At 37.4% G+C, this 25,028-nt stretch overlaps 1 gene segment (V, D, J or C); it reads left to right on the top strand.

Moving 5' to 3' along the window:
- Positions 1 to 422: 422 nt before the first annotated feature.
- Positions 423 to 25,028, top strand: part of LOC101416203 (immunoglobulin kappa variable 3-20-like) — a 76,259-nt gene continuing 51,653 nt past the window's right edge. The window contains 1 exon segment of the V gene segment in view: positions 423 to 480. Within this exon segment, the coding sequence occupies positions 432 to 480 (49 nt within the window).

Raw genomic sequence — 25,028 nt, 5'->3', positions numbered from 1 at the left:
TGATATGAACATATTCCACCTAGGTTTTGGGACCATATTTATAACATTTAATTAAGTTATGATATTAAACTTTACAGATGCATGTATTTTATGGCAAATTTCTTTTGTTTTCAAGGTGAGTGCAGTTGATTTGAAAGAGTATAATTGTTGATAAAATATTTCATTTTCCTAATTGTGCTAAATATTGTTGAAAATTTTGGTTGTTAAGTTGATTTCTCATCTTTTGCCAGAGTGTAGTTACATTTCATGTGGTCGTGATATTTTTAATCTCCTTCCATTATTTATCTTTACAACTCACTGCACAGGTACGTTTGACTTTATATTCTCTATCGATTTGCATAGACTCCTCTGGGACTTGGTTGTCTGCTCAGTGCTCTATTAATGCAGTTTTCGTAGAGATGAGGTCTGAGTGCATCAGATGAGTGAGCAAGATGATGTCACATTCCCAACTGCTCATCCTGCTGGTGTTCTGGGCCTCAGGTAAGCAGTTTAGAAGAGTATTATCTTTATAAAATTTGAGAATGGTTTTAACATGCAGAGTGAGCAAACCATTTAATCTAAAGCAGATCTGAATATATATGATAAATAAGAAAATCAAACTTTAGATACATATTTTATACATTTGTGATTTAATGTATGATCTATGTTCTTTTCTGGTTGCAGGTGTCAGTGGGGACATCATGATGACCCAGTCTCCAGGCTCTGTGGCTGCATCTGCAGGAGAGACCGTCACCCTCAAGTGCAAGGCCAGCCAGAGTGTTAACAGCTACTTACATTGGTACCACCAGAAACCAGGACAGAAACCTAAACTGCTCATCTATGGTGCATCCACCCGGCCATCTGGGGTCCCTGATCGATTCAGTGGCAGTGGGTCTGGGACAGATTTCACTCTCACCATCAGCAGATTCCAGCCTGAAGATCTGGGAGATTATTACTGTCAGCAAAGTAACAGCTATCCTCCCACAGTGCTCCAGCCTCGAACACAAACCTCCTCCCCAGGGCTGTAGGGCAGTGAGTCTTGCAGCACCAGCTGCTTCCTCTTCAAATTGGATGTGTTTGCTTCCTCCATCAGACTGAGAAACCACATTCATTAGGGGACTTTACCATTGAAATTTTTTTTCTCTTAGCTGGTTCAAGTGACAGGGTATATTGACACTCTAGGCTGGTGTCTTTTAAAGTTTACAACCTGATGTATTGATTCTCTCTTCATTGTACCTCCTTAATGTTTAAAAATTTATCATCATATTTCCTTATCCCTTCCATCTTCTTCCTTCTCCGCCATCTTTCTCCAACTCTGGTCCTTACCAAGATTAAATCCTTAATCCTTCATAAGCAAAACTTCCCCTGTGGAAGGTCATTTTCCTCCCTTACTCTTTCTTCCCTGGACACATTGCCATTCAAGCCTTTCATTTCAGTGTCACAAAAGATGACTTGATTTGCTACTGTACCTTCTTTTTTAAATTTAGATAACTATTTTCATTTCCTATTGCCATCAAATAGTAATTGTGAATGCCTTAATATACTATACTCATTGAAGAATGCTTAGGTTATAAGGGATGATGCTCAGCCAATGACATATGTTGATTGCAGTTTGGGTATAAAATTTTCCAGTGAGCTTCATATTCTGTGATTGTCACCCTATTTCTATAGCTCCCTTTAAAAATGGTTGAACCATAAAACTTGCCAAAAATTGAATGTTTTCCATATTGCTATATGGTCTGTGTTTACTTCATCTTGTTCCAATATATTTGAAATGACACATATATAATTTTAGTCTTTACAACATTGCTTAATGTTGTATGTTCCATCTGTTTAGAAAAGAAAAATAATGCAAATAGAATATATGTGTATATGATGGTGTGAAGCAGGGTGGACCTCAGTAAAGGAGGATTTTAAGGGTAATCTATTCTGTGGTTGTATCCTATTGTAGGTGGAAATCTTTGAGTAGGTTACTTAAGTTCATGCCTGGACCACTGTGGGTCTCAGTCCCTTTACTTGAGTCTTTTATTAGATAATAAGATTCAGACAAAGAAGGAGAAAGTCATGGCAGCAAGAATCTGAAGCAATGCAACTTGGAAGTTACAGAAGTAACAAGCAGATGCCACCATGTGTTTTCCATGTGGCAGAGGATTCTAGCATCACTGGCAGCTGGTCTTTGGGAAGAAAGCATTGCCTGATGATGCCTTGATTTAGACATTTTTCTCAGCCTCAAAATTGTAAACTTGTAAGTTAATAAATACCTCTTGTGGAAGCCACCCCATTTCAGCCTGGCTAACTACAATAGTCTATATCCAAATATTTATAGAATAACTGAAAATCTTCCTCCTTTTGTAAAGCCCTTTTTCTTTTCTCCATCTCTTTCAGCTATTCTCATTCTTTCATGGCAACTCTCTAATTCTTCAACTTTAACCTTCTAGAAATGTGTGACAGCTTTCCTCCTGAACTCTTTCACCAATTGTCAACTTTTTCTCTTACCATCCTTTAGCACTGAAGAAATTCATGGTTCTTAAGTCTGCTGTAACCTGAACACTTTGGATAAACTTTTATTTATTCATTTATTTATTAATTTATTTTTAAAATTTATTTCGCTTCTCTCACCCCCCTCCCTTGTCTACTCTCTCCATCCATTTGCTGTATATTCTTCTGTGTCTGCTTGTATTCTTATCAGGGGCAGCAGGAATCTGTCTCTTTTTGTTGCATCATCTTGCTGCATCAGCTCTCTTTGTGTGCATTGCCACTCCTGGGCAGGCTGTGCTGTTTTTGCATGGGTGGCTCTCTTTTCAGGATGCACTCCTTGTGCATTGGGCTCCCCTACATGGTGGACAACCCTGCGTGTCTTGACACTCCTTGTGCCGATCAGCACTGCACATGGTCCAGCTCACCCCATGGGCCTGGAGGCCCTGGGTTTGATTCCTGTACCTCCTAAGTGGTAGGCAGGTACTCTGTCAGTTGAGCCACATCTCCATCACTGGATAAACTGTAATTAACACATTATTCTCGGTGTGCTAGTGGAAATACTCTGGATATTCTAGTATTATTTCTGAAATTTCATCCTAAGTTGGTGGATGAAATTTAGTTTCACCAAATGTCTCATAAAACCAGAGGTGAATACACCAAACTCTCTGACATACATACTGCTCTTACTCTTACTAATAAGAGGTGTTTTATTCATTGAATCCACATCATGCATTCAATCAAGAAACATTTATTAAGTTGTTCCTCTCTTGGTTGGAAAGATCCCTCCTATTATTGTAGTTGATGAGAAAAAAACACATATGAAAAATATACACTAGGCCATTTTTTAGTGCTAGGTTAAAAAATAAATCAGATCTGGGGAGGAGACTGTGGCTTAGAATGAATAGCAATTTAAAAAATGAAAATATATCAGTTAGCCAATGTCATGTAAGATAGCATGCCCAAAACCAGTATCATAAAGCATTAGCTGTTGAGTTTTTGGTGAGCTGTGCAATCTGTTCATATGGAGGCCTGACTGACTCATCTGGGCCTACTCTTGGTGTCTAGTTATCTGGCAGGTCCCCTGAGGTCTGTGTGTTCTAGGCTCAATTGTCTTCGATCTCCTTCACATGCTTCTTAGCTGGCCATCAGCCTGACTTTGGGTTGACTGCACCACATGTCTTTTACCACCTGGCAGACTAATTCTAGATTCTTCTGACGCCTATTTCATGCTCCAAAAGATGAAATGAAAGCCCATTTCAGAGTGTTTTATTCCCTGATGGATCAACTACCTCTATCCTGTGCCTCCTTTATTTAAACTTTCCTATTTTGACTCCTTCCCCTTCTCCTTCCCTTCCTCTGGTCCCTGCTATTGTCCTCCAAATATGATATAAAGTTATAATCCTGACAAGCACAGGTTCAGAATCTCCTCTGAAGGTCTTGTCTATACTCTCCCTCCTTACCTACTGGATCCTCTGTCAGGGCAGGTCCTTCTGCTCAGCATCTCCTGATTGTATTTTACAGGCCTAGCTCAATGTCTTTATCCTTTATTCCTTCTCATTTGAAAATAAAGAAAATAAAGAAAATTATCTCTCTGTCATTCTTTTCCTATTAATGGACATTCCCCTTTATTCTAATCCTAATTATAAGTACGTGCAAATTTCTCTATGACCCTTTCCCTTCAAGTGTCAATTTAGTTATTTTTTTGTACATCTTTGACAATTTCTGCCCATGTGTGCTCAATTAAATTACTTAACCTCTCAGTGTCAAGGGTGTCTCAGATATAAAGTGTTTATTATATTTGTCCCTGTTTTGTGAGGATATCGTGAGTCAAAATGAGTCAACACATTCAACACACAAAACAGGCTATTAGCCAAAACTGATACAAAGAAAATCCTTTTTTCCAATGGTTAATAATCTTTTCATATCTCCTTTAAAAATCTCACAATTATTTATCAATTATTAAAGATTAAATTAGCTTTCTGTGGCCACTTCAACAAATTGAAAAGAAACTTGGTAACTCACAATAATAAAATTCAAATCACTCACAGTTTTGGGAGCCGGTAAATTGAAATCAGTATCTCAAGGCTGGAATTAAAGATTTTAAAGGTCACACTTCTGGAAGCTCTTCAGAAGCATATATTCCATGCCTCTACCAGCACGTGGAGGCTGCCAGAATTTTTTGTTTTGGGACTTCATTACTCCAGCTTTCAAATCCAGCATCTTCAAATTACTCTATGCTCTTTTCTCTCTTGCACTTTTATAGTTGTCTGTCAAATTATCCTGCATCCCTTTTGTAGGAATGCATGTGATTACATTTTTGCCTAACCTGAAATCCCAGGATAATCTCTCCATCTCAGATTAAACGAAGTATGAGGAATATTTCATATGAGGTAGCATGCATGGGCACCAGGATTTAAGACAAGGTATTTTCAGGTGGGTATTCAGTGTATAGTGTGTTTCTTTCAACCCCAATGATGCCCATTTATCCCACATGCAAAATACCTTGTCCTCATCCCAACATGCCCAAATATCTAAACAAATTATAGCCTCAACTCACTTCCCAAAACTCATCTAAATATCATCTCCCGAACAGTCACAAGTCACCATCTAAATCATCTAAATTAGGTAAATTAGGTATTTCTTACATTCTCAGTAGGATCCATTCTGGGATAAATTCATTTCTCTCTGTAGACCAGTAACAAGAAAAGAATTTTACTGATTCCAAAATACTCTGGTGGGGCAGTCATAGTATAAATGTTGCAGACATCCTAATTCCAAAAGGGAGAGGATGAAAGGAAGAAAGGAAGCACAGCTTCCAAGCAACTTTGAAATCTTGAAGTTCTGTTAGATTCATTGCCTGGAGTCATCTCTGTGGCCTACGTATTGTCTTTGGTGACACGTCTCTGCTCTCTGGACCTTGGGCTTTGGTTTCTGTACCCAGGTCTCTGGCCTCTGAGCCCATGTTTGTTATAACTCTCCCTGCAAAGGCGGCCTCTGGTTTATCTGATGTAGATAGAATTATATACACATTCTTAATCATCGTCAGTATTCCTGTCTGTGTGGGCACATTGTAGCTAGGACCTTGAATATGTTATTTGTGGTAAGGTGTGGCCCATCTAATAGAAAGGAGCCTTTATTCAGATCATTGGATTCTGTTGTAAGCATGACACATTCATTCAAAGACATAGACGCCACAGGGAGGAGCCAGAATATAGAAGTCAACAGAAACCAGAAGAGAAAGGAGAGGACATTGCTATGAAAGTAAGGCGGGGATAGTAGCCAAGGAACCTCAATTGTCTCTGGTAGCCAGCACTGGAATGTTATAGAGTTTGGGGAGAAAGTATTGCCTTGCTGCTTTCTCAGTAGTGGCTTCTCCTAACCCAAAAACTGTGAGCCTATAAATTCGCAGCGTTCAAGCAATCCCATTCTGTACTACCCAAGATAGCCACCTGGCAAAGTAAGGTATCACAATTTGTTTTTCTTCAAAGGGGTTTTGAAAGTTCATAGTTTTATCAGTTTACAGAATTTTGTAATTCCACAGCCTTCTTATCTTGTCCTCTTATTGTCCCACTCAGCTCAGTTGGTAGTATTTTTGATAATATAATGTTCTCAAAAATCTTCTGGTTTGTGAAGAAAGATCACTTCTGAGTCCAGCTCCATCACACAGAAACACAAACTCCAAAGTAGGGCCAACTAATATATCACTGAACTCCATCTGCCATGACCATAGGACCTGAAGGTCTCAGGAGCCCTCAGAAGAACCAATACCTGAGGTTTTATCTACTTTATCTGTCTCTGGGACTCTGCAGAGGTGTGCATAAGGGTGACCCCTCTGATAACCTCCCAGCTCTTTTTGGAGACTCATAGCCATATAAACTCACTTGTCCTTTCCATTTCCCCCTTTTGCCCAAAGTAAAAAAGCAGTTTTTAACACTTGATATTACATCTAGGCTGAGATATTCTGCAAGTCTGAGTTGACCCCTTTAATCAAGTTCTTTTTCTAGTTACATCATCAGTTGGTGTTTGGTAGTAATCCCGCAGTGCCAGGGAAGCTCATCACCAGGAGTCACGTTTCATGCTGGCGGGAAGGCAATGCATCTACGTGCTCAGATGCATTGGCTTAGAGAGTGACCATATTTGAACAAAATGGAGGCTCTCAGGGTTAACTCTTAAGCACCATGCAGCTCTAGGCATAGTTCATATTTCAGTCACACAGGCTCATAATTGGAGTCATCAGTATCAAGGTTCATTGTTGGACCATCCATCTTTGTTGGTCTTGGACATTGCACTTGGGGGATTGTTGCTGTTGCATTGGTGAATGTGACAGAGCTCCCCTGGCCAGGAACTCAGCACTCTCTCAGCTTTCATTTCCAACTGTAACCACTGTGAAAATATCCAAACATTTCTATGTACCCTGTATACATGTCCTGGAGAACTCCCTCCCAACCATGTGTCCCCCACCAATAGCACCCCACACGAGTGCTCTTCCTCCACCATATTTGAAACTCTCTGTGGCCCAAAACTTCATTAGAAAAGCAGCCCAATATATTGCCAGGTTCCATTAACAGTAAAATGGAATATAGTGATGGGCTTAAAGGTTAGATATGGAATTCATAGTAATTTAGAAAAATAAAGAAAAATAAGTTGGGACATCAAAAAATTTAAAAAATTGAAAGCTTTGTTTCTGGCATTTTGCCTTTCATCACTGCTGTAAGGGTTGCCCTGTATGTAGAGTGGCAAGGCAATTTCTTCCATTTCTTCCTCAGGGTCTACAATCTTTCTTTTTTTTTTTTTTCTGAGTATTCAATTTGTCTTCACAAATTTTTACATCACAGTAATTCACATATACAAAATATGGTACTCCCACATATCCAACATCAATCCCTTTCTCCCTTCCCCAACAATGATCTTTTTACATGTTTATATTATATTTGCTGCAGCTGATATTTAAACAATAGATTTCACACATGGTCCCATTTGGGTTTACATTATGGTTTATATTTTAGACTATACAATTTTCTAAATTTTTAGTTATCTTATGTTTTACATTATGGTTTACATTTTAGCCTATAGACTTTTACACATTTTGGTATAATTTAACATGTCCTACATTCATCATTGCATGATCTTGTGGAAAACTTCCATTGCCCCACAGTTACCCTGATTCCATGTATTCAACACCACTTTCCCCTTCCCACAGGGCCCACCATGACAATCAATCCTCATTACTTGAAGGGCAATATTCAGTGATACTTGCAACAATGTTAAGAGCTTGACATACTTGACTGCCCTAACCCATTGGGAGCCTCCAATTCTCTCAAGAGGTACAATTCCCTTTGTTTGAGAGCATTAGTCCTCCCCAGGATGTGGGTGTACCTTCACTTTCATTGTATGGGTCTACACCCAATGATATAACCCTTTTTGACAAAATCAGCACTCACATACTCCTGAGATGCTTGCCGCATGTCACATGCCTCCCCTTAAGCATCTTAAACAGATAATCTTCTGTGTTATATTTTCTAAGAGTTTTCTCTACATTGTAATTTCAACCACATATGAAAATTTCCTATGTTCAAATGTTCCCTCCACCACCACCCCCAATTTCTTGGGCCATCTGACCCATTCTCCCATCCCTAGGCCCCCTGAAGCCCACAAAGCCCCACCCATAGTTTTCAATATGCCCCCATTTTATCCTTTCCCTGTACAAATACTTACCTCCAGCTTATTATAGATTTCACCCATGTAGGATTCAGCTTGCAATCTTCCCCTAATCCCAATTTATTTTAAGTTTGTTATCCTGTCTCTAGCTCTCTTAGACAGCTTGGTTTACTTATTTCATATCAGAGAGATCATGTAGTATTTGTCCTTCAGTGTCTGGGTTGCTTCACTCAACATAAGGTTCTTAAGATTCATCCATGTTATCACATATGTTTGTGCTGTATTTTTTCTTATAGCTTAGTAGTATTCCATTGTATGTATATACCGCATTTTATTTATCCATTCATCTGTTGATGGACATTTGGGTTGATTACAACTTTTGACAATAGTGAACAGTGTTGCTATGAACATTGGTGTGCACATAACAGGTTGTGTCCTTGTTTTCAGTTCTACTGGGTATATGCTGATGAGTGGAATTGGTGGGTAATATGGCAAATCTATAGCTATATTTTTGAGAAACTGCCAAACTGTCCTCCAGAATGGCTGGATCCTTCTGCATTCCCACCCGCAGGGGATGAGTGTTCCCATTCCTCCACATTCTCTCCAACAATTGTAGTCATCTGATTTTTTGATAGCTGCCAGTCTTATGGGAGTAAGATGGTATCTTGTTGTTTTCATTTGCAATTGCCTAGGAGCTAGTGATTTTAAGCATTTTTTTATCTGTTTTTTTAGCCATTTGTATATCTTTTTTGGAGAAGTGCCTGTTCATATCTTTTTCCCATTTTTTTTCTATTTTTTTCCAAATTCTGAAATGGGCTGTTTTTCTTTTTCTTTTCAAGATATTGGAGATCTTTATATATGCAAGATATAATTCTCCTATCAGATATATGATTACCGAATAATTTTCTCCCATTGTGTAAGCTCTCTTTTCACTTTTTTGACAAACTCCTTTGAGGTGCAAAGGCTTTAATTTTGAGGAAGTACATTTATCTATTTTTCTTTTGCTGCTTGTGGTTTGGGTGTGAAGTTCATGAAGCTGTTTCCTAATACAAATTTCGGCAGATGCTTCACTACATTGCTTTCCAAGGTCTTTATGGTATTGGCTCTTATATTTAGGCCTTAGGTCCATCTTGAGTTGATTTTTGTATAAGGTGTGAGTTGGTAATCCTCTTTCCTTCTTTCATATATAGATATCCAGTTCTCCAGGCACCATTTGTTGAAGAGGTCATTCTCTCCCAGTTGAGAGGGTTTGGTGGCCTTGTAAAATATCATATCTGTATTCTCAATTTGGTTCTGTTGGTCAGTGCCCAAGTCATGCTGTTTTCACTACTGTAGCTTTGTAGTATGTTTTGAAGTCAGGTAGTGTGGTTCCTCCAATTTCTTTTTCAATATGACTTTGTCTATTCAGGGCCTCTTTCCTTTCTAAATAAATTTCGTAGTTAGTTTCTCTAGTTCATTAAAGAATGCTGTGTTGATTTTTATTGGGATTGCATTGAATCTGTAGATCAGTTTTGGTAGGATGGACAGCTTAATAATATTTAGTCTTCCTATCCAGGAATGGGGAATATTCTTCCATTTATTTAGGTCTTCTTTGATATCCTCGAACAATGTTGTATAGTTTTCTGTTTATAAGTCATTTGCCTCTTTAGTTAAATTTATTCATAGGTATTTGATTTTTTTATTTACTATTATGAATGGTATTTGATTCCTCATTTCCTCCTCAGATTGCTCATTATTGGTGTACAGAAGTGCTACTGATTTTTATGCATTGATAGTGTAACCTTCTACCTTACTCAACTCATTCATAAGTTATAGAGCTTTTTTGCAAGTACTTCTAAGAATATGTTAAATAGGAGTGGTGATAGTGGGCAACCTTCTCTTGTTCCTGATCTTAGAGAGAAAGATTTTAGGATTTCACCTTTGTAAATGATGTTAGCTGTGATTTTTTCAAATACACTCTTTATCATGTTCAGAAAGTTTCCTCCTATTCTGATTTTTTGCAATGCACTTACCAAGAAATTTTGCTATATTTTTGTTAAATGCTTTTTTTGCATCTATAGATATGATCATGTGATTTTTTCCCTTCAATCAGTTTATGTGGTATATTACATTAATTTATTTTCTATGTTGAACCATCGTTGCATACCAGGAATGAATCTCACTTTGTCATGGTGTATAATTTGTTTAATGTGTTGTTGAATACAATTAGCAAGTATTTTTTTGAGGATTTTCACTTCTAGGTTCATTAGAGAGATCGGTCTGTAATTTTCCTTTCTTGTGGTATCTTTGTTTGGCTTAGGTACTAGAATAATCTTGGCATCATAGAGTGAGTTAGACAATGTTCCTTCTGTTTTGATTTTTTTGGAAGAGTTTAAGCAAGACTTGTGTTAGTTCTTTTTAGAAAGTTTGGTAGAATTCACCCGTGAAGCCATCTGGCCCAAGGCTCTTCTTAGTTGGGAGGTCTTTAATGACTGATTCTATCTCTTTACTTGGGACTGGTTTGTTGAGATTGTTAATTTCTTCTTTCGTCAATGTAGGCTGCTTATTGTTTCTAAGAATTTGTCCTTCTTGTTGGCATATAAATTTTCCTAGTATCCTCTTATTGTTGTCTTTATTTCTATGGGATCTGTGGTAATATCTCCTTTCTCATTTCTTATTTTGTGTATTTACATCTTCTCTCTCTTTTTCTTTGTTAGTCTAGCTAAGGGTTTGCCAATTTTATTGATCTTCTCAAAGAACCAGCTCTTGGTTTTGTTTTATTTTTTCAAGTGTTTTCTATTCTATTTCATTTAGTTGTGCTCTGATCTTTGTTATTTCTTTCTTTCTTCTTCCTTTGGGGTTAGTTTTTTGTATTTTTACTAATTCCTCCAAGTGTGCAGTTCATTCTTCAATTTTAGTTCTTTCTTCTTTTTTGATGTATGAATTTATGGCTATAAATTTCACTCTCAGTACTACTTTTGCTGTATCTCATAAGTTTGGATATGTTGTGTTATCATTTTCATTAGTTTTGAGACAGTTATTAATTTCTTTTGAGATTTCCTCCTTGCCCCAGTGTTTTTCTAAGAGTGTGTTGTTTAACTACCAAATCTTGGTGCCAAATCTGGGTCTCTGCTCCTTGTAGGTTTCCAGCTTCATTACATTCTGGTAAGAGAAATTATTTGGTATGATTTCAGTCTTTCTGAATTCATTGAGACTTTTTCTGTGGCCTAACATGTGGTCTTTCTTGGAGAATGATCCATGTGCACTTGAGAAGAATGTATAATCTGCTGTATTTGGGTGTACTGTTCTGTATATGTCTATTAGGTCCAGCTCCTCGAATATATTGTTCAGTCTTTGTTTCTTTATTGATTCTCTTTTGAGATGTTCTGTCCAAAGATAATGGTGGTGTATTAAAGTTGCTCACTATAATTGTAGAGGCCTCTGTTCCTTCACTTAGTTTTTCTAGTGTTTTCCTCACCTATTTAGAGCCACCCTTGTTAGTAGCATAAATGTTTATGATTGTTCTTTCTTCTTGAAGGATTATCACTTTCACTAATATTTAGGGTCCATCTTTGTCTTTCCCAATCATTTTGTATTTAAAGTGTATTTTGTCTGATATTAATATAGCTACTCCTGCCCTTTTTTGTTTATTGTTTGCTTGTAAGATTGTTTTCCAGCCATTCACTTTCAATCTCCTTGAATCCCTGGGTCAAAGATATGTTTCTTGTGGACAGCATATAGATGGGTCATATTTCCTTATCCAAACTTCTGGTCTGAGTCTCTTGACAGGTGAGTTTAATCCATTGACATTCAGTGCTATTATTTTCAAGGAATTATTTATATTTGTTGGAAACTGAGGCACAGTGGCCTCACAAGGAGAGAAGTCCTGTCTCCATGGCTATGCTTACAACCTAAGGAATGCTGTAATAAAGAGTTCCCAGCAAAGGGGATGAACCTGTTAAAGGCTGAAAGAAAAGATGAGCACATAACTTTTGTAGAAAATAGAACACTTAGAGTTTATACCTTGATATGAGATTTTTTTGAATTCCTTAGACTATGAGTAATGCTGATAGTTAACTGCATGTTGTTGCTTGTTGTCACATAGACTGGGGTATATTGAGAGCCCCTTGTAAACAATAATGTTTTCTGATGGGTCTCTATTGGCAGACACCCTGATCCCAGCTCTCTCATTCTTTCTTTCTTTCTTTCTTTCTTTCTTTCTTTCTTTCTTTTTCTTTCTTCCTTTCTCTTTCTTTCACTCTCCTTTTTTCTTTCTTTCATTCCTGATACCCTTCGGGCACAAATCTCCAAAAATATTAGCCATATTTTCTCTGGATTTGTGTTTTTCTTATTTTATTTTTCTGTTTTTGTCTTTTTAGTTGCTTTTACACTCTCCTCAACTCTGTCTCTCTTCTTTTTTTTTCTTTCTTCCTGCAGAATACCCTTTAGTATTTCTTGAAAGGCAGGATTCTTGTTGGCATACTTTCTTAGTTTCTGTTTATCTGTAAATATTTTGAACTCTCCTTCATTTTTTAATGCTAACTTTGTTGGATAGAGTATTCTTGTATGGAAATTTTTTTTTTTTTTAGTACCTTGACTATGTCATACCACTGCTTTCTTGCCTCCATGGTTTCAGATGAGAAATGAGCACTTAATCTTATGGAGCCTCCTTTGTATGTGATGGTTCTCTTTTCTCTTGCTGCTTTTAGTATTTTCTCTTTGTCTTGAGCATTGGATAACTTGACAAGTATATGTCTTGGGGTAGGCCTGTTTGGATTTATGCTGTTTGAGGTGCATTGTGCTTCCTAGACATGTACCTCCATCTCCCTCAATAGGTTTGGGAAGTTTTCAGCCATTATTTACTCCAACAGCCCTTCTGTCTCCTTTCCCTTCTCTTTTCCCTCTGGGATACCTTTAATGTGTATGTTTGTATTTTTTGCAATGTCATTCAGGGTCCTATGTTCCTGCTGGATTTTTTCTATCTTTTTATCGACCAGTTCTACTATCTGTTTGATGTCAGATGTGCTGTCTCCCACATCACTAATTCTTTCCTCTACCTCTTAAAATCTGCTGTTATTTGCTGAGAGTGTGGTTTTGATTTTTTGAATTATGCTGTTCATCACCATCATATCAGTTATCTTCTTGTGCATGACTGCAATTTATTCTGTATTCTCAACAAGTGTTTTCTTCGTATTCTTAATCTCTTCCTTCTGTTCAACAAATTGGTCCCTAATATGTGTTTTGAGATCTTTAATTACTTGTTTGATGTTCTGCTCCTCTTCCTGGTTTTTAGTTTGTTTATTGGATTGAGGCATGTTTTCCTGAGTATTGGTTTGGTTTGTAGTTTTTTGTTCCTGTCTGGTCATCATTTTATCTTGATCGGCTTACTCAATGGCCTAGCTTTTTTGTCCAGTTTGGAGTTTAATTACTTGTTTTTGTATGCATGTTAAATCTTCTCTTTGTCACTTTGTTCTTCTTATTCTATTTCCTTGTCGTTGGCTAAGTTCACTTGAAAGAAAATATTAGGGCCAGAGAAAGTAAAAAGAGTAAGAAAAGAAATGAATAATAGTAATATTGAGAGTACATATTAACAGAGGAACATTGTGAGATCTAGGAGAATGGATATTAAACTCATGTAAGGTATGTAGAGTTATAACAGTAAGAAAAGTAGAGTATGTATAATGAGATGGTAAATTGGATATGGGGAGGAATATAGTGTGAATTAAAAGGCCAGTGTGTTCAGGAGAGAAGGAAAGATAAAAGAAAGGGCAATAATATAAAGAGTGACTATAAGACAGAAAACAGAACAAAAGCCTTAGAAAGAAAATGTCAGAAATATAGAGGGGCAAACAAAGAGAGGTGCAATGTAAGGGAAATAATAAATGATGAAGGACAGGAAGATGTATTAGAAAGGGAGTAATGTTGGTGGCCAAAATCAATACACACAGAAGAAAGGAAAGGGAGGGTGAGGAAATATACCAAATGTGAAGTGTTCCCTGTAGCACATAGTGTAAAAGAATAAAAAAGAGGATAAAGAAAGAAAGAGAAAAAAGGGAGTGAAGGAAGTGCGGAAGAAAGCAAGGAAAAGAAAAAGAAAAAAGGAAAAAGAAAGAAAAATGGGCCATTTAAGGATAAAGAGGAAGGAAAAACAGGAACAAAAACCAACAAGATAATAGGCAAAGTTTCAAGCAAGGAATCCTCTTTCCAGTTAAATTAAACACTTAGGGATCTGACATTCTCTGCTTTCCCCTTCCTCATTTCCCTCTCTCCCAGGCAGCAGGAAAGCTGCCTGAGAGTTCCAGTAGGAGATTCAAGTGGGTCCTTGTTGAATCAGCCCCACACCGAAAACAATGACTCTTAACTTCCAGAGAGAGAGCACCCCCACCTCACTGGGAACACCAAGTATGCTACTGGAATCTTGGAAAGCACCTCCTACAGTCCCTCTCGTTTAGGTGTGCTATGAGAGGGCTAGTTGATTTTTTGACTCTACCTTCTCCCAGACCAAGTTTCCTATCTCAGGGTAATTAGGTGAATTGGGGTTTCTCAGTAGATTCACCATTCCTTTCTTCCCAGGCTGTCACCAAACCAGGCGGTATGCTCTTCCAAGCACCAAAAAAAAAAAAAAAAAAATTAAAAAATGGGTGTGACCAGAAAATTGAACCTGTAATCATCTGGCCCCACTGTTCCACCTCCCACTGAATCCCACCCACTCATGGAGTCAGTCCAAAACCAGAGGGCTAGGGCAATCCCGGGCCCCTGGGAGTGCTGGACTGGGGAATGGATAGTCCAGGACACTGCAGACTCAGGGTATGTATGTCTGTGGAATGTGGGCTACAGGGGCTTAGGGAACATGGTCCTGGGACCACACATCTAGTGATAACAAGGCCCAGGAATGCCTCCACACCACGGAGAGTTCTCAGTGAACACTGCGGGCAGCCAGCCCTAGGGGGAAGTGTCCCACTTTTCCGCAGCCTCCTACCTCCATACTTGCAACCCACAATTCTACCTTTAGCAAGCACTACCTCTGTCACTGTGTCTCCAAATCCACATCCACACACCTCCTGCCTTGCAAGCTCCCAAAACGCCCACTTTGGCAAGACTCCAACCCCACTCTGCCGCCTCCTTGCAAGAGAGACTGTAAGGTGTATTTACTAAGATGTTATCTTGCCATAAAACTTTTTTGACACTGTCTTTCATCACTGTAAGATCTGTTGTCTTGCACGCACTGTGACATTTTCTTCTGTATAGTTCCACAGTGTCTCATTTAAATATATATATATTTATATATATATATATATTCAAAGAAAGATTTTTACAGAAAAGTCACATAGAAAATACAGGGGTTTCCCATATAGCCAATGCCCCCCTTTCTACTTCCCCCTATTAATAATATTTTACATGCAGATGTTACATTTGTTACGACTGATGCACAAATATTGAAGCATTGATACTAACTCTTGTCAATAGTTCATATTATGGTTTACATTTTGGACCATATATTTCTATAGGTTTTGGTGAAATTTAAAATCGCCTGTATCCATTATTGCAAGATCATGCAGTACAATTCTAATGCCTTAAAAATGTCTTATGTTCCATTTATTCTATTCTTCCCTACCCCTCCCCGCAGAACTTATGGTCAGCACTAAGTTTTAATTTTTGAAGAATAAGATTCATAGTTAGCTGCAATAATATTGAGGGATTGACATATTGGTCTGCTTTCTTTTATTTTTTTAATATATTTTTTAAATTTTTAAAAAAGATACTTAGATTACACAAAATGTTACATAAAATATATACAGGATTCCCATATACCTCAATCCATACACTTCCCATCCTTCCCTACATTAGCAACTTTTTTCATTACTGTTGTATGTTCATTGTAATTGATGAACACATTGGGAGCATTGCTGTTAAGCATGGATTATAGTTTACAATGTAGTTTACACTCTCTCACACTCAATTCTGTAGGTCATGGCAGGATACATAATGGCCTGTATCTGCCATTGAAATATCATTCAGGACAAGTTCAAGTGCCACTTATGGTAGTATCTACTTTGGCAGTCTATGAGATATTGCTGACATGTGCAAAAGTGTTACTCTGAAATAACCTCACAACTCATTTGATGTCTCTTACTTATATAAATTCATTTGTCATTACACTTTCCCCTTTTATGCAAGGTCTTTTTCCAGTTGCATTTCTTTTTGGTGCTTGGTAGTAATCCCTTGATACCAGGGAGGCTCATTCCCGGGAGTCATGTCCCACACTAGGGGAAATGTAATGCATTTATATGATGAGTTTGGCTTAGAGAGAGGTCACATTTGAGCAACATGGAGGCTCTCAGGAGGTAACTCCTAGGCACCCTAAAGCACTAGACTAAGTTTCAAATTCAAGAGTAACGTTTCATAAGCATAATCATCAATATCAAGGGCCCATCAGTGGACTGTCCTTCACTAGTCATCGTCCTGCACTTGGGGGATGGTTGCTTTCCATATTAGAATGTGGAAGAACTCCCCAGGATGGGAATTCTTCTTATTTCAGTCTTATTTTTTTTAGTTAGTCCAGTACTTTATTAAGGTAGGGATGGAAGAGAAATGGGAGAATAACAGATCATGGGTCCCAGGTAGAGAGGAAGGGGCTGAAAAGTAATAAAGCAGATCAATTTACAGATTACATTCCCACATTATAGGTTATAAATGCCCAGGTCTTACTTGCTTGCTGACCATGGCAGGGGAAAAGGGCCACAGCAGGGCACAGAAGGCAGGAAGATGAGTTCTAAGGTGAGAGATCCAAGATGGAAATTCCTTATTCTTTTGGTTATTGTGTGAATCTCCACCCACTGTGACAATGCCCCAAAAACTTTTTAACACTTTTATATACCTTATGTGTATGCCTAGGTGACCTTCCTTCCATGTATCCCCAGCACTGCCACTTGACATCAATGATTCTCCCCTGTCACAGTTGTAACCCTTCTGTAGTCCAAAACTTCTTCAAAAATGAAGCCAGGAATATCACCTAATAAAATTAATAGGAAAGTGAAATAGTAGTGTTAGGTTTAAACATCAAAAATAAACTACATAATAATTTAGAAAACCTAAAGTAAACTAAAATAAAAATTGGGATAGTAAAAAATAGTGAACAATCTTAATTTTTTTGATGTTTTGCATTTCATCATTATAATTTCTGTTGTTATGTATGTACAGTGACATTTTCTTTCATTTCTTCCCCAGGTGTCTTACTTTTCTTCATTGTGTGTTCAAAGAAGTTTTAGATGAGAGTAACGTCACATAGAGAACACAGGGGACTCCTCTATACCCAACATCCTCTCCCTTTTCCCCTTTCCATATCAATAACCTTTTTTTTTTTTTTTTTTTTTTTTTATTGTATATCCTCAAGTTATACCCATAGGTATCCTGTTTTATTTTTTATTTTTTTGTTTTTTTTGTTTTTTGTTTTTTTTGTTTTTTTTTTAATTTTTTTATTTTTTATTGACTTTGTAATAATATTACATTAAAAATATATATGTGAGGTCCCATTCAACCCCACCCCCCCACCCCCCCTCTCCCCCCCCCCCAACAACACTCGTTCCCATCATCATGACACATCCATTGGATTTGGTAAGTACATCTTTGGGCACCTCTGCACCTCATATACATAACCTTTTTATCTGTGGATGGTACATTTGTTACAACTGATGTACAAATATTGAAACATAGCCACTAATCATGGTAAATGGTTTACGTTATGGTCTACATTCTAGAACATACACTTTCATAAGCTTTTTATGAAATTCAACATGGCCTATACCCATCATTGCAAGAGCATGCAGAATTCTTCCATTGCCCCCTAAATATCCCCTCTTCCACCTACCCTGTTCTCCCTCTCCATTCCCTCGGGGCCCATGGCGACCATCAGGCTTCACTCTTTGAAGGACAAAATTCATAGTTACTTGCTTTGTCTGGAGGCTTGATACACTGGTCTGACCTTCCCTATTATGAACTGTGCATGCTCTTGAGAAACACTCACCACTCTAGAACATAATGGGCCTCCCCAGGATGGGAGTCCAACTAATTCCCACTCATGATGTGGATCTCCACCCACTGATTCAACATAATATGACAAAGTTATCACTTACACATTCTCTAGAAGACTGCCCCAGGTGCACCCTTTCCTGAATGCACCCCAATCCATTTCACTGAACCAATAACCCTTCTTTGTCATATTGTCCAAAGATCTTTCCTAACATTGTAGTTTCAACCACATATCCACCAATCCCCAGTGTTCATCTGCTCCCTCTCCCAACCCTATGCCATTTCCATGGACTGTCTAACCCACCCTCCCAATCCTACCCTCCTGTCGAACTTGCATCACCCAACCCAATACTATCCCTACACCCCTGTCATATCCCTTCACTGCACAACTACTCACTTCCACTTATCATAGATTTTGTCTTATGGGGGATGGGTCACAACCTTCTCCCTTTCTGTTCCCTGTAAGTCTGTTTTCAGACTCTAGTTCTCTAAGTCTGCTTTATTTGCTTAATTCATATCAGTGAGGTTATGTAATATTGGTCCTTCAATATCTGTCTTGCCTCACTTAACATAAGGTCCTCAAGATTCATGCACATTATCCCATGTGTTAGTATTGTATTCCTTTTTACGGCTGAGTAATATTCAATTGTTTATGTATACCACATTTTGTTTATCAGTTCTTATGTTGATGGGCGTTTGGGTTGATTCCAACTTTTGGCAATAGTGGATAATGTAGCAATGAACACTGATGTTCCTATATCTGTTCATGCCCTTGCTTTCAATTCTTCTGGGTATATACCCTGCAGTGGAATTGCTGGATCATATGGCAGATCTACAGTTTGTTTTTTGAGGAACCACCAAAGTACCTTCCACAATGCTGGCTCCATCTGCATCTCACCAGCAGTGGATGAGTGTTCCTATTCCTCCCCATCCTCTCCAAAACTTTAGTCCTCTGCTTTTTAAATAGCTACCAGTAGTTTTGATTTTCATGTCCCTAATAGCTAGTGATGTTTAGTAGCTTTTCAAATGCTTTTTAGTCATTTGTATATTTTCTTTGGAAAAGTACCTGTTCAAATCTCTTGCCCATTTATTAATGGTTTGTTTGTCTTTTTGTTCTGGAGATATAGGATTTCTTTAAATATGCTGGATATTAGGCTGCCATCAGATATATTGTTACCAAATATTTTCTCCACCTGGGTACGTTATCTTTTCACTTTCTTGACAGACTCCTTTGAGGTGCAAATTTTTAAATTTTGATGAGGACCTATTTACCTACTTTTTCTTTCAATGCTTGTGCTTTGGGTGTGAATTTAATGAAACCATTTCCTATTATAAGGCTTTATAGATGCTTTTCTACATTATCTTCCAAGGTCTTTATGTTCTTGGCTCTTATATTTAGATCTTTGATCCATATTGGCTTCACTTAAGGTGTGAGATGGTGTTCCCCTGTCATTGTTTTGCATATGCATATTCAGTTCTCCAAGCACCATTTGTTGAAGAGGCCGTTCTCTCCCAGTCGAGTGGGCTTGGTGGCGTTGTCGATTATCACATGATATGTGTGAGTATCTATAGTAGAACTCTCAATTCAGTTCCACTGGTCAGTATATCTATCCTTGTGCCAATACCATGACATTTGGACCACTATGACTTTGTAGTGTGTTTTAAAGTCATGTAATGTGATTTCTCCAATTTCATTTTTCTTTTTCAATATATCTTTGGCTATTCGGGGCCTCTTGCTCTTTCAAATAAATTTCATAGTTAGTTGTTCCAATTTGGTAAAAAAAAAATCTCTGTAGATTTTTTATTGGGATTGCATTATATCTGTAGATCAGTTAAGGTAGGATAGACATCGTACTGATGATTAGTCTTTCCGTCCATGAAAATGGAATATTCCTTTATTTATCAGTAACTACTTTAGTTAAATTAATTCCTAGGTATTTGAGTCTTTTTGTTGCTTTTATAAATGGGATGTTTTTCTTTATTTCTGCCTCCATTGGTTCATTATTGGTGTGCAGCCATGTGCCTGGTTTTTGTGCATTGATCTTATAACCTGTATCTTTACTGAACTCATTTATAAGCTCTAGAAACTTTTTTGTAGATTTCTCAGAGATTTTTATGTATAGGACCATATAGCCTTCAAATAGTGAAATTTTAACTTCTTCCTTTCCAATTTGGATGCCTTTTTTGTGTTTTTCTTTGCTCGGTGCTTGAGCAAGTACTTCTAAAACTGTGTTAAATAGGAGGGGTGATAGTGGGCATCTTGTCTTGTTCCTGACATTAGATGGAAAGATTTTAGGATTTCACCATTGTAAATGATGTTAGCTGTTGGTTTTTCATATATACCTTTATCATGTTCAGAACGTTTCCTTCTGTTCCTACTTTTTCAGTGTTTTTATCAGTAAAGTGTGCTGTATTTTGTCAAATGCTTTTTTTTGTGTGTCTATAGATAAGACCATGTGAATTTTTCCTTCGATCTGTTCATGTGGTGTAGTATATTGATTGATTTTGATTATACTGATTTATTTTCTTATGTTGAACCATCCTTAATACCAGCAATGAAACCCACTTGGTCATGGTCTATAAATAATTTGATGTGCTGTTGAATATGCTGAGCAAGTATTTTCTTGAGGTTTAACATCTAGGTTCATTAGAGAGATTAGTCTGTAATTTTCCTTTCTTGTGGTGTCTTTGTTTGACTTTGGTATAAAGGTAATTTTGGCTTCATAGAATGAGTTAGGCAATATTCTTTCCATTTCAGTTTTTCGGAAGATTTAAAGCAAGACTGGTGTTAGTTCTCTCCAATGTTTGGTAGAATTCACCTGTCTTTCTCAGGGATCTTCTTATTTGGGAGGTTTTTAATGACTGATTCTACCTCTTGTGATTGGTTTGTTGAGGTCATCAATTTCTTCTTTCATCAATGTAGGCTGCTTATGTGTTTCTAGGAATTTGTGCTTTCCTTTAAATTGTCTTTCTTGTTGGCATATGGTTTTCAAAATGTCCCCTTATGATACTCTTTATTTCTGTGGGGTCAGTGGTTACATTCTTTTTTATGTGTATTTGTATCTTCTCTATTTTTTTCTGTTTGTCTTAATAAGGGTTTGTCAATTTAATTGATCTACTCAAAGAACTTGCTGGGTTTTTTGCATATTTTTTCTAGTTCTCTCTTATTTTCTCTTTCATTTAGTTCTGCTCTGATCTTTTTTTTATTTTTCTTTAATCTTCCTTTGTTATTTTGTTGTTTTGGGTTTTTTTTTTTTTAGTAATTTCTCCAAGTGTGCACATAGGTCTTCAATTTTAGCTCTTTGCTCTTTTTTGATGTATGTATTTATTGTTATGAAGTTTTAAAGCAAGATTTGTGTTAGTTCTTTCCGTATAGTACAGTTTTTGCTGCATCTCGTAAGTTTTGATATGTTGCATTGTCATTTTCATTGATTTCAAGGTAGTTACTGATTTCTTTTGTGATTTCCTCTTTGACTCACTGTTTTTCTGATAGTGTGTTGCTTAATTTCCATATCTTTGTGCCTAATCTGATTTTCTGGCCCTTGTAAATATCCAGCTTATTCCATTGTGGCCAGAGAAATTATTTGGATAATTTCAGTTTTTCTGAATTCATTGATACTTTCTCTGTGGCCTAGCATGTTGTATGTCTTGCAGAATGATTCATGTGTCCTTGAAAAGAAAGTGTATCCTGCTGTATTTTGTGTAATGTTCTGTGTAGGTCTATTAGTTCCAGATCCTCATTTATATTATTCAAAATCTTTGTTTTTTAAATGATTTTCTGTTGAGATGTTCTATTTAATGGTGATAATGTTGTATTAAATTCCCTCACTATAATTGTAGAGGCATCTATTCCTTCACTTAGTTTTTCCAGTGTTTGCCTCACATATTTTGAGTTGCTCTGGTTAGGAGCATAAATGTTTATGATTGCTCTCACTTCTTAAAGATTATCCCTTTTACTAATATGTAGTGTCCATCTTTGTCTCTCTCAATAGTTTTGCATTTAAAGCCTATTTTGTCCGATATTAGTATAGCTAGTTCTGCCCTTTTTTGGTTATTGTTTGTTTGTAAGATTGTTTTCCAGCCATTCACTTTCAACTTCCTTGAATCCCTGGGTCTAAGGTGAGTTTCTTGTAGACAACATATAGATGGGTCATATTTCCTTAACCATTCTGCCAATCTGTATTTCTTGACAGGTGAGTTTTTTTTTAAGATGTATTTATTTATTTCTCTCCCTTCCCTCCTCACCCTTTGTCTGTTCTCTGTGTCCATTGTGTTCTTCTGTGACCACTTCTATCCTTATCGGGGGCACCAGGAATCTGCGTTTCTTTTTGTTGTGTCACGTTAATTGTGTCAGCTCTGTGTGGGGCACAACTCTTGGGCTTGGTGCACTCTCTTTCATGCTGGTCGGCTCTCCCTACAGGGAGCACTCTTTGTGCATGGAGCTCCCCTATGCGGAGGACACCCCTGCGTCACAAGACACTCCATGCACGCATTAGCACTGCGCATGGGCTAGCTGCACATGGGAATTACTTACATTAGCCATATTTTCATTGGATTTGTGTATTTCATATATTGTTTTCATTTCTATTTTTGTCTATTTGTTTTTCTTACACTTTCCTCAAATAATGCCTCTCCTGCTTTCTTCTTTCCTCCTTTAGAAATCCCTTTACTATTTCTTGAAGCACAGGTTTCCTAATGCATACTCTCTTAGTTTTTGTTTATCTGTGAATATTTTGAACTCTCCATCATGTTTTAATACCATCTTTGCTGGTTAGTTTTTTCTTGGCTGGAATTTTTTTCTTTTTGTACTTTGACTATATCACACCACTGCCTTCTTACCTCCATGGTTTCAGATCAAATATCAGGACTTAATCTCATTGATCTTCCCTTATATGTAATGGCTTTTTGTTCCCTTTCTGCCTTCAGTATTTTTCTCTTTGTCTTGAGCATTGGATAGTTTAACAATTATATGTCTTGGGGTCTACCTTTTAGGATTTATACTGTTTGGGGTGCATTGCACTTCCTGGACATGTACATCCATCTCCCTTATTAGGTAGGGAAGTTTTCAGCCATTAATTCCTCCAACACCCTTTGTGTCTATTTTCCTTTCTCTTCTCCTTCTGGGATGCCTATAATGCATATGTTTGTGCATTTTGTGTTGTCATTCAAATCCCGAAATCCCTGGTTGATTTTTAAAAAATCTTTTTATCAATTCTACTATCTGTTTGATTTCAAATGTACTGTCTTTCACATCACTAATTATTTTCTCTGCCTCTTCAAATCTGCTGTTATTTGATGAGAGTTTATTTTTTATTTCCTGGATTGTGCCATTCATGGCCATGATATCTGTGATCATTTTGCATATATTTACAATTTCTCCTACATGATCTCCAAGTGTTTTCTTAATATTCTTAATCTCTTCCTTCACTTCATTATGCTGGCACATGTTTGTTTGGTGAGGTTTGATTAATTGTTTGATGTTCTTCTCTTCTTCCTGTTTTTTAGTTTGCACATTGGTTGGGCCATGTCTTCCTGATTATGGGTATGGTTTGTAATTTTTTTGTTGCGGTGTGGTCATCTTTTAATCTTGATGATTTTTTTTTAGTTGATTAGCTTCTCAGTCTATTCTCCAGTTTTTGTAGATGCTGTTTTTTGTGTGTGTTAAGTTTTCTCTTTGACACTTTGCTCTTCTTCTTCTATTTTCTTGTTGTTTAAGTTCTCTTGAAGGAAAAGGATTTGGTCCAGGGAAAGAAAGAGAGGTAAGAAAGGAAAAAGTATCATAGTAGTATTAATAGTAAATGTTAGCAGAAGAACCATATAAGACCTAGGAGAATGAATATTAAACTCATGTAAGCTTTGTTGAGTTATAGGAATAAGAAAGAGGAGTACTTACAATGAAATGGGAAATTGAATATGGGAAGAATATAGTATCAATTAAAAGATGAGTGTGATCAGAAGAGAGGGAAAAGAAAAGAAAGAACAATAACGTAAAGAGTTAATAAAAGATAGAAAACTGAATAGAAGTGTTAGGAATAAAGAGCCAGAAAAATTGGGGGCTAAAAAAAGAGAAGTGGAATATATGAAAAACACCAGAATTTGGAGGATAGAAAGATGTGGGAAGGAAAGGAGATTGCATTGGTAGACAAAATCAGAACACACAAAAAAAGACAAAATTGAGGATAAGGAAGCACCAGAATCAAGAAAGAGGGCCAGCACCACCTAATAGAAAAAAAGAAAAAAAAGGGGGGGTGATGCGGTTAAAGTAGAAGGAAAGACAAGAAAACAACAATTAAAAAAAGCAGAGAAGCCCTCAATCAAGGAGTCTTCTTTGCAACTGAATTGATTAGGAATCTGTCCTTTGCCCTTTCTCCCTTCCTCACTTCCCTCTGACCCTGGACAGCAGGAAGCCCATGTTAGAACTTACCCCTGAGGTTTAAATGGGATCCTGGAGAACCAACTCTCTACCGAAAATAGTGATTCTCAATCTTTTTGAGAGAGAGAGCACCTATACTTTGCTGGAAACCCTAAATGTGTTTTTGGAAGCCCATCAATTACTTCCTCCTCTGCCCCTCCCTTAGGTGTGTTGCACAGGACTAGTTAATTGCCTGACTCCACCTTATTCCAGACCAGTTTTCCCTATCCCTGGCCATTTAGGTAAATTGGGATGCCTCAACAACTTTACCTCTTACCTCTCCGAGGTTTCTCCTCAAGCCAGTTGGTATGCTTCTCAAATTTCAAAAACAGGGGTCCAGACAATTGAACCTATACTTCTTCGGCCCCTCTTCACTGCTCTGAGAACCCTCCCACTCTTGGAGTTTGTCTGAGACTGAGACCAGAAGTCTCCAGGAACCCTGGGGTTCAGGGCTTAGGGAGCACTGTGTTCAGGGAATGCAGGTTCAGGGAAC

Source organism: Dasypus novemcinctus, chromosome 17 (assembly GCF_030445035.2).
Source record: "Dasypus novemcinctus isolate mDasNov1 chromosome 17, mDasNov1.1.hap2, whole genome shotgun sequence".
Classification (NCBI taxonomy): Eukaryota; Metazoa; Chordata; class Mammalia; order Cingulata; family Dasypodidae; genus Dasypus; species Dasypus novemcinctus.
Note: the sequence above shows the minus strand (reverse complement) of the source record. Positions and strands in the feature narration are given on the sequence as shown.